This window comes from Centruroides sculpturatus, unplaced genomic scaffold, assembly GCF_000671375.1.
Source record: "Centruroides sculpturatus isolate CEXI.00-Female unplaced genomic scaffold, Cexi_2.0 scaffold513, whole genome shotgun sequence".
In the NCBI taxonomy this organism is placed as follows: domain Eukaryota; kingdom Metazoa; phylum Arthropoda; class Arachnida; order Scorpiones; family Buthidae; genus Centruroides; species Centruroides sculpturatus.
In genome coordinates this window covers 418,486-429,334 of record NW_019384769.1, presented here as the reverse complement: position 1 = coordinate 429,334, position 10,849 = coordinate 418,486, and the positions used below count along the sequence as shown (strand labels likewise).

Genomic DNA, 10,849 nt, shown 5'->3' with positions numbered 1-10,849 from the left:
TCTCTTATGATACCTGAATAACTGCAAGTATAATTGCAGTAAAAAATTGCCATCCAAGGAATCGCAATATAGCTTTCAACATGCTTGGATTTCTATCTTTCAGTTCTTTATTCCATTCTCTGAAAGACATTGTACAGGTTCGTTAATAAATAATGGTGAATAGATATTTTACAACATTGATAATTTTAATTTTCTATTTATTACATATTATTATTTCAAAATATTCCTTAATTCGAGTTCGTATTCCATTGTGTTGACAACTTCACACTACGTTCAAAACAGTTTGTTATTGGTGAAGTCATAACTGAATCGCTAATTAATTAAAAAAAACTGGTTACACAAGTTTATTTCTTTAAAACTGTTTACAAACTATTTCTCAATTAATTTTTTCACATTTGCAATCAATAAAATAAGAATTCTACATTCAAAACAATTACGCGGCTAAGTTTATTTAAATAAGAGCATTTAATATATATACTGTATATACATCAGAGTGTAAATAATTATATTTCATATAAATTTAATTTAGATATTAATTGATAAACTTACTTCTGCAGAAGGTTTCCAAGATACTCAGAAGAATGATATTTCGAAGTTTCATATAAATCTTCCTGTTGTAAATGGTGTTTTCTTCCTTTGATTAGTAAAGGAATAAGCCAACTGAAAAAACAATAATTTGTTACCGCAAATTAATGTCATTACAAAAATAAAATATTTATATTAAAATTTTACTACTACTTTTTTTCAATAATATATCCTCTGAGAATTTCATATACAAAAACTTAACTGAAAAGTGTGCATTGTAAACACCGATGTCTTCCTGACGATTTCATGACAATAAATTAACATTTTCGATATTATCAACTACAAAGCTTACAATTTTTTTTCATTCTTTCTATTGGACATTTTATTGTTAGTTATTGTTTTTTTTCAAGAGGGTTATTTTGTTGTATTTTCCCAAGTTTAAAAATACAAAAACAAATCTACTCCTTGAAGCAATGTCTACCGTTTCGATAATTTGTAGGCATTGCTCCGTTATAGATTTCCTTTAAGCCAGTGACTTTTGCCATAAAAGCTGTACTAACGAACTAAGGATCGAGAGAAAAGACGATTTTCTACTTTTAAAAAAGCTACGTTAATACCCTTGATGTTGCAATGTAAAATACATCTGTTTGCCATAGTACTAACAGACTGTTTGTGACCTCTGTCGTGCACTGCTGCTATACACTCCTCCATCGGCGTGTTTGCAGATGTTCTTGTTACCATCGTGTCATACATTGCAGGATGGTACTCACATCGGGTCCAACACGCGTGGCAACTGAACGCATCGACAAACCAAAGTCGCGCATCCCCAAGATAAAGTCTCGTTGCCAAGTTAACTAGTGGTATCCTTTTCGCAATTTTCTCGAAGAAATTTTTTATGCTTCCTCGAAATTTTTGCTAATGCAAACCGTCACTGATAACACTTACAGCTCAAACTGCTGAAATTTATAGCCGAAATCTAGGAACTAGATGGCCTGTTCTGTACGCAAACTTTAATTTATTGCGTATTGCTGTCACTTTTTCCAGTAATGCAATTTACACTTCGTGCATTCCTACACTATCAGTCATAAAGAGGACAAACTAGAAAATAATTATGGTGTAGTAAGTCTAACGAAAAAGAAAAAGCTGTCATAGAGCTAGTATAATTGTACACATTATAAGAAGCATATTACAGAAGTTCCTTTCTGTTGTTGCAGTTTCACTTTTCAGGAGTGTATGTCACTCATTAGTATTGCTTTGGATATAAAATTTAATTAATCGCAAATGAAGTCACCTGATTTTTTTTTTGTTAATTAATAATTCGTATTACTATGGTTACCAGATTAAATGTCATTCTTTTGATATTATTCTTTGTGTCACTTGAGACACAAAGAATAATACCAAAAGAAAGGTCTTAAGTTCGTGAATGAAATAAACATCAATCTGCCAGGAAATCTTTGAATAATATATTTTTATAATAATTATTTTTAATTAGAAAGCAATACTAAAAATAAATTTGTCCTATTATTAAAATGATTTATTATGGAGAATGACATATTAATTACAACGTTTTCATTCATGTGAAACAGTACAAAAATATTAATATTTAAATTATGCAACGTATTTTTCGGATAAAATAGTAATTATCTCAGCAATTCTATGTATTCTTTAAAATATGAAATAGTGTATTATTAATTATAAAAATATCTCCTATCTTTAAAAATAAAAATCTTTTTCTTAATAGTGATATTATAAATATTTAGGTTGAAGTTATAGGAACATACAAATGAATACAATTTTCGTATTTTCATTATTATAATACAAGATTACGGTTGTGTATATAAAATGAAAAAATTAATTACGTACAAAAATCCTATTTACATAGATAATAAACTAATATAAAAATTGTGTTCAATTTTCAATATATAATATTATTATATATCATATGTTTCATGTGATATATATTATAATATTTCTTCTTGATCAAAGGAAACAATTAGAGATTTATGTTTCTATTCTCTATAAACAAGAGAAAAAGTCTTTGTCAGCAAGTTTATACACGAGGCATTTAATAATAAGGAAAGTCTCTATGTATTTTTGAATAGATTTTTCTACAAAGTGCAGTAATTGTTTTATGTTTCTTTCTTTTCATACATTTCCAACAGAATTTATAGATCGTTATTAAATTTTTTGAGTAATTTAAAGAATATTATGCACCAAATACTACAAATATCCAAATAATAAATATCACGCGTGGAAAACATTCCAGAATGTATAAAGGAAATAAAACAATATCCATTCTGAATAGAAATTTAGGTGAAAAAAATTAAAACACTTCGTTTATAAAACTTCTGGATTTATATAATGTAAATGACTTTCGTTTATAATAAGGTTAAATTTATAATAAACGACGCTGAAATTCGACATGTAATTAAATAAATATCTCTCAGATTTTATGGTACAAATATTGTTTCTTTATGTATTTAAGGAATGAACAGAGATAATAACTCTACGAAACATCTACCACAACAGAACTTTACGTTTTCTTTTTCTAACATTTTTTATTAAAAATTTTACTTTATCTGTTAATAAAATTCTTCTATTTTCTTTCAAACAATTACCATATACATTTACAGTCAGATTATTTGTGCCGAGTCATTATGTTTATTAGAATTTTGACATTGACATTTATTTCAAATATTTTTCTGGTCATAAATACAACTGTATTCTTCTGTTACAAAGGTATAGACAGGGCATTATAATATTTTATATTTGTACATTAATAAATTATTCAACTGTTCCAGAATTGTTTTTAACCCCTTTATAGTTCTGTCTATAATGTCTATAAGAAGTAAAATATAATATTAAAAAAATCCGGCGACGAGTTGTTAAACTTTCCCTCACAACTTTCGGTGATGCCATCAGTTACCATATTTTATTTTTAAAAACCTTTAATACTTTTAATTTTTATAAAATGGCAAACAGTTGTAGTTTAATGTCAGGAATGGCGTTTATAAACAATTGTAAATAGTAATAGCGAGTAAAATCGTGATTAAATTATACCCTATACGAGATATGACCTTTTTTACCTCTACATCCGCTCGAACTTTAACCTTATAATTTACTTTCATCAATCACCATAATATATAAAGCTGACTGTATAATTTCATTAATTTCGTGACAAAAAGCACACGAGTTATTAAGCTTCAAACACCATAAACAAAACCGTTCCCCTCAGATACACTAACGGATCCATACATACGGAAAAAACCCTGAATTATTTCGCATTTCTGGAAGTTTCAAAGTCCTCTGACTCCAAAAATATAAAAATCTTGAAGGTCGTTTTTGACCGATTATAATACTTTCTGTTTGTTTCTATAACAGCCGGAAAAGTAATATAAAGAAAGCAAATTTATATAAATCACTATTATATGATTAATAAACTACACGGAAGAATTAAGTTTGTTTTTAAATCTACCCTTTTAGAATAATATGCACGATATGGAAGTCACACGAGAACATTACCAATTATATTTACATTAAATTTCAAATACTAATCAGTTTAAATTTAATTACATACCAGAAAAATGCACGAGAGAAAACACCAGCTGAGTCAAATGGATTATTTTTCTCTTTCTCATTCATTCTATATTAACATGTAGCTTTGCAATATTCTACACACTTCATCAAGAGAAATACAAGTTACGTCTAACTATATGAAAAATATCAATATTCTCATAGGAAAATATGCAAGTGTAAACGTTAAACGAGTTATTTATGTTATTGGATGTCATCATATAATAAACAGTGAGNATAAAAAAGTTAAAGGAACGGTGCCTCATGTGAATTTGTAAAGAACGCCCACTAGGGAGCGTCCCTGGCTACTAGTATATTATATAAATTACTGACAAGTCTTGCTAATGCTTTAATTAATGATTTAAAACGCTATATTTCATATAGAAATTTTAAACGGTATTGGTTAGTGCCCGAGTGGATAATACCACTAAACCAGGGGTGGCCAACAGTTTTCCCTCCGGGACGAATTGAAAAAAAAAACTTTTTTCACGGGCCGAACCAGAGGCTGTCCTAGGAAGATTTTGAGTAGGTGCGAGATCTCATTGTGGTGTAACCCTGTAGAGAGTAAATTGTACAGTACATAGCAATTACAGATACATTTTTCATATTATCATGCTTTATCAACATTCTAAGCTGTACTTAAGAGTTTTGTAATGGAGGGTTAACTCTAAACGCACAGTGAGTCGTTGACCTATTATTTTAGGCGTCAAAATTTTTCATCGAGCTATTCGAACTTGAGTAGCTAATACTGATAGATTAATCGCAGGCTTCATAAATTCATTAGACTCTTGTTCTCTTGCTGGAAAAGTGCTAGAAAAGAAATATGGAACCTTGAAGTAGTGAATATCCGTTCTTTAGCAAAAGATAAACATTTGACGGTAGACGGGCCGGATCCGGCCGCGGGCCGTATGTTGGCCATGCCTGCACTATACTCTGGTAATCGGTCGAGGATGCGCGCTTCACGAACAGGTTCGTCACCTGAAGAATTCTGGGTTCTCTTCACGTTAGTAAAAAAACCAAATTTATTATTTTTCTGTTGGAAAAAATAAAATTATGCTGTTTATAAATAACGGCACCAAAACAATCAACAAGAAAGAGGCAAAAGAGGTGGTTAATGGCACCCTGGTTGCTGGTTATCAGGACTTCATGCAATCAGCTGCGAATTGTTTGGTTGGAAACAGATGTACTCAGTAACTAGACGCAAGTTGTTTCTGATGTCACGTGCGGGTCCAGACAGACTGATCGGCAAATCTACCAGTCTGTGCGCTCTATTGTTCACTGGTGAGATGTTTACCATTATCGGCGAGTTTACATATGATTCTGTGTCCATCGTGTTACATATTGCAGAATGGTACTCACATAGTGCCTAGCACGCGTCATCATTGAACGCATCGACAAACCGAGGCCATGCAGATCCAAATAATACAGTTTCCTTCCGAGCTATTATCTGGTGTTATTCAGCTCGCTTATGTCTCTGAGGCATTTTCTACGCATCTATAAAAGTTTGGATCCCGCGATAGCCCAAGCCAGCTAATGAACTTGATAGCCTCAAACTGGGTACTAGGTGACCCACTGTACGTGCGAACATGATCTCTCTCACCTCTACAGAACTTGCAATTTAATACCGCTACGCATATTTCTTCGTGATGATAAGATGTCATATTTGAGGAGTGTATAAGTAACTTTGTGAAACCAAAATTGCTTATGACGAGTAGCTAGTAAAAACTTGTAGTGTTACAAAATTTTTATCCGACAGATTTTGCTTGTAATTTATAGCTTGTAAAGCTTTTAACATTTGAAATATTTTATATAATAGGGTTCTTTTCTACAAGTAATGATATGAATATATTGCTTCAAAACTAATTATCAATTAATAAAGGGCAACCACAATGTACAATAATGAACGCTTTTCCAATAACGGATCATAGTGGATAAAATATAATCTGCAAGAAAGTTCATCCAATATTTCTTCATAATAATTTAATAACAAGGGCAAAATTTCTTTTAGTAGATAATAATTATTTAATCTCGCCATTTGGATTAACAATTATTAAATGATAGATAGCTCAATTGATAATTTACAATTACGTAGTTTCAAATAGTAATGATTACCTCAGGTTTGAGTAATGTTTCCCAAAGAAAAATTGTATAGGAATGTATAANTCTCTTTTGTAAAGTTAACATTTTTATTTAATATATCATATATTTACAGTTTATAAACAAGCTTAAAGTTTAACTTAGAACATAACATATATTTTCCAATGGTAATGATACAGTATAAATGATGTTAAAATATTTTTATTGATATAATAATTACCTCCATGTAATAAAAAATAAAAAACAATGTCTCTGTAGAGAGCCGCTGGAAGAACTCCACAGCATCACAATGTGGTAAGCCCTGGGGATAGTAAGGGGGCACGGGACAAAGATTCCGAGGAAGGTAAGGCCTGAATATACAAACATTGAATTAATTATTTAGTGATTAAAATATTTTAATGTTTTTTTTTTTTATTTAAAATATTTTTAACTTGAAAAAAAAACTGGCAACAAAATATAAGAGATGATTTTGTAATTTTGAAAACCGACAAAAATATATTTTATTACAGAAAGTGCTAAATTGTTGGAATTTCTATATAGAAACTAGAAACTCTACTTCTGACACCTTTTGAAATCCAACTGTAAAATATTACTTTTCAATATGCTATGCACTTTTTTGTAACTTAAAGTAATTGTGTGTAATTAGCATAAAAATATGAAAAGAGACAATTTTGGGGATCATCGGCGTCCACGAATCTGCTCAGAAAATAAAATTAAAATATTACTTTTCAATAAAATATATATATGTATGTATGTATTGTACTCACGTTACAAAATTTGCTGACATCATTTGCAAGAAGGTTCACCATCTGACCTACATTTGATTTTGCCAGAGACGAAGAACTTAAGTTAATTGCCTGTATATAAATGTTTTTATTAAAATTAATTTCGTGCAGTTATATTAAATATCAACAGCAATACATCGAAAAAATAGAATATTTATTTCATTTATTAGTGAATTAATAAAATGTACAAATTACTTTTTTGTAGGCCAAAAATAAGGAACTTATTAATAAATTTCATGAAGTATCAGTTTCAATCAGCTCTGTAATAGTACTGAATCAACAAGGTATGAAAATAAAGGCAAAAGCCAAAATTACACAAACATTCATAATAAAAAAAATATTTAATACATTCCACAAAAAATTACATACTTTACTTCTTGACATAATCTCCGTAAACATGAGTCATTTATTCATGAGTGACACTAGTTCGAACATCCCTTAATGGTACTGCTCCTTGTCAAGTTGCTTGACATAGTCCAGAGTGGTGTTTTGAAATTCATCCTGATCCACAAAGCGTTTACCCGCAAAGAATTTATTGAAAGGTCCGAATAAATGATAATCCGAGTGGTTCTAAATCTGGAGGATATGGAGAGTGTTGCAGGACTTCCTAATTCTGCTGTGCCAATTACATTTTTTTTGTACTTGACATGTGGCGTATAGTCCAAATTTGGAACACCATAAATTTTCATTTATTCGAACTTTTCAAAAAATTTTTCATGCGGAAATTCTTTGCGGATCAGGAGGAATTGAAAGGCACTATACTAGACTACTTGAACTAAGTTGACCAAAGGTGAACGGATGTTCAGACAAGTGTCACACAGAGATAAATTTTTCAACGTTTACGGAGATTATGTCGAGAAATGAACAAAAGTATGTAGTTTTTTGTGAAATGTATTAAATATTTTTTAATTATAAATGTTAGTGTAATTTTAACTTGTACTTTTAATATCGGACGCTTCTCTTATATACAGGGTCGTCGAAATTAAACTTTTTCAACTCATAGGGCTATGAAAAGTGTTTTACTGATGTAAATCAAATGTTTGGCAATACGTACTTGAGATAATGCACTCGCCATTTATTAAACAAAAATTTCTTGTACAAAACTCACCGAAGGTTTCATTGGAATTATTCGTATGGCATTTTGAACTTGTTCCATTACTGGAGAATAAGATTTTAACATGCTTACGAATTTTTGATCCCAGAGCATTAGAATAAGCTTTGAAAATACCATTTTCATGAAGGATGGTGCACTATTCCGCATGCTCGCTCTGTTCAATGTGTCTTTAGGTAGACTTTCACAGATTAATAAGTGATCAGTAATTACTTCCCAATAGCTTGGTTTCTTTATTTGTTACATTTTACCTCATATGAGTTCTATCTATGGAATTTTTTAAAGTCTAGGTATATCGTGAAAGATGTGCATTTGTATCAGATCTAAAAAACATAGTTCGTCGTAATGTTTTCGTGATTAAAGCGGACTCATTGTGTTCATCAGTACAAAACATACTTTTGCGAATGGAGCATATATTTAACTTTTGTAACCGTGATTTCCATAGCTACAGCAGCACTTATCAGTGACTTTTTGTACAAAACATATTTATTTAATAAACGGTCAGCGCATTATTTGAAGTATCTGTTATCCAAATATTATCTGATTTTTAACAGTAGAACACTCTACAGAACCCCCTGATTTAAAAGAGTTTAATTTCAACAACCATGTAATTTTAAAAAGCAATTTAGTATATATATTAAAAGTTTATATATGTAAGTTTATAAAATCCTAAAATATGGCTCCAACTAAAAAATACGTGTTGCTTCATCTGTTGTGAAAATTGACCTATTACTGATTACTACAAAAACGCTCCTCTGCGGAAATGCTCCCTATCTTATTTTAGAGAGAGGAGATTTATATATTCCACTAACAAAGTAAAAGTTTTGTTCACTATCACTATACTCGAGATATGACATATGTTCTCTATTTCCTTGACCTGTACTGGCCATGTATATGGATATAATCTATGCAAAGCTTCAAAACTTTTAGTTCAATAAATTCAAAGATATAATGCAAAATACATAAACAAACACAATAAATCAAGAAATTTATTAGGAGTTACTTTTTTAGATTAGCATACCACAACCGAGGGTACGCTTTTCGAGATTTAAGAATTCACCAAAACATAATAATGGCGGATATACTGTAAAAATATTCTCTACAGTTTTCTATTTTACAAGAAACGAAATCCGAATATGTTGGAAATAAACAGTAATTACTTGTGGAAAAATGTAAAATGCACTACATTTTACTTATGCGTTATTGTTTACATTCTTAATTTTTACAGAACTGAAGCAATTGATTATAACTTAACAATGTTTATAACTAGATATATATGTAACACATTTAATTATTTATATCTAATTAAGTTATACGTTTACAGTTCAAATTAAGATACTCACATTTCTATATAGAACAGTATACAAAGCTATCTTCAATTTCATGCTTAAAACTTCTGTTACAAAAAAATTGAAATTGTAGATAAATAAATAAATCGCAGTTATTCCAAAAAATCCTGCAGCTGATAAGTAAGCACGTAGTTCATTCCAATCCGAAGTGTTGTCAAAATAATTAATAACTAATCCCAAAACATATGCCTGGATTCCTATTATAACAGTATCCTAAAAACGTATTGTTTACTTAATTCTTTCATTCGATAAAAGCATATTAACGTTTTTGTAATCTCTTATGATACCTGAATAACTGCAAGTATAATTGCAGTCAAAAATTGCCATCCAAGGAATCGCAATATAGCTTTCAACATGCTTGGATTTCTATCTTTCAGTTCTTTATTCCATTCTCTGAAAGACATTGTACAGGTTCGTTAATAAATAATGGTGAATAGATATTTTACAACATTGATAATTCTAATTTTCTATTTATTACATATTATTATTTCAAAATATTCCTTAATTCGAGTTCGTATTCCATTGTGTTGACAACTTCACACTACGTTCAAAACAGTTTGTTATTGGTGAAGTCATAACTGAATCGCTAATTAATTAAAAAAAACTGGTTACACAAGTTTATTTCTTTAAAACTGTTTACAAACTATTTCTCAATTAATTTTTTCACATTTGCAATCAATAAAATAAGAATTCTACATTCAAAACAATTACGCGGCTAAGTTTATTTAAATAAGAGCATTTAATATATATACTGTATATACATCAGAGTGTAAATAATTATATTTCATATAAATTTAATTTAGATATTAATTGATAAACTTACTTCTGCAGAAGGTTTCCAAGATACTCAGAAGAATGATATTTCGAAGTTTCATATAAATCTTCCTGTTGTAAATGGTGTTTTCTTCCTTTGATTAGTAAAGGAATAAGCCAACTGAAAAAACAATAATTTGTTACCGCAAATTAATGTCATTACAAAAATAAAATATTTATATTAAAATTTTACTACTACTTTTTTTCAATAATATATCCTCTGAGAATTTTATATACAAAACCTTAACTGAAAAGTGTGCATTGTAAACACCGATGTCTTCCTGACGATTTCATGACAATAAATTAACATTTTCGATATTATCAACTACAAAGCTTACAATTTTTTTTCATTCTTTCTATTGGACATTTTATTGTTAGTTATTGTTTTTTTTCAAGAGGGTTATTTTGTTGTATTTTCCCAAGTTTAAAAATAAAAAAACAAATCTACTCCTTGAAGCAATGTCTACCGTTTCGATAATTTGTAGGCATTGCTCCGTTATAGATTTCCTTTAAGCCAGTGACTTTTGCCATAAAAGCTGTACTAACGAACTAAGGATCGAGAGAAAAGACGATTTTCTACTTTTAAAAAAGCTACG

At 29.7% G+C, this 10,849-nt stretch overlaps 2 protein-coding genes across 3 annotated transcripts in view; both read right to left on the bottom strand.

Moving 5' to 3' along the window:
• The window catches only part of LOC111628947 (multidrug resistance-associated protein 4-like), a 206,376-nt gene that overhangs the window by 107,450 nt on the left and 88,077 nt on the right, over nt 1-10,849 (bottom strand). The window lies entirely within an intron of this gene.
• On the bottom strand, nt 5-4,190 carry LOC111628952 (cystic fibrosis transmembrane conductance regulator-like). The gene is made up of 3 exons (XM_023372812.1): nt 4,103-4,190; nt 550-660; nt 5-119 (listed from the first exon to the last, which is right to left on the bottom strand). Exons 1-3 carry the CDS (start codon nt 4,165-4,167, stop codon nt 5-7), a joined length of 291 nt encoding a protein of 96 aa, XP_023228580.1. The 5' UTR covers nt 4,168-4,190.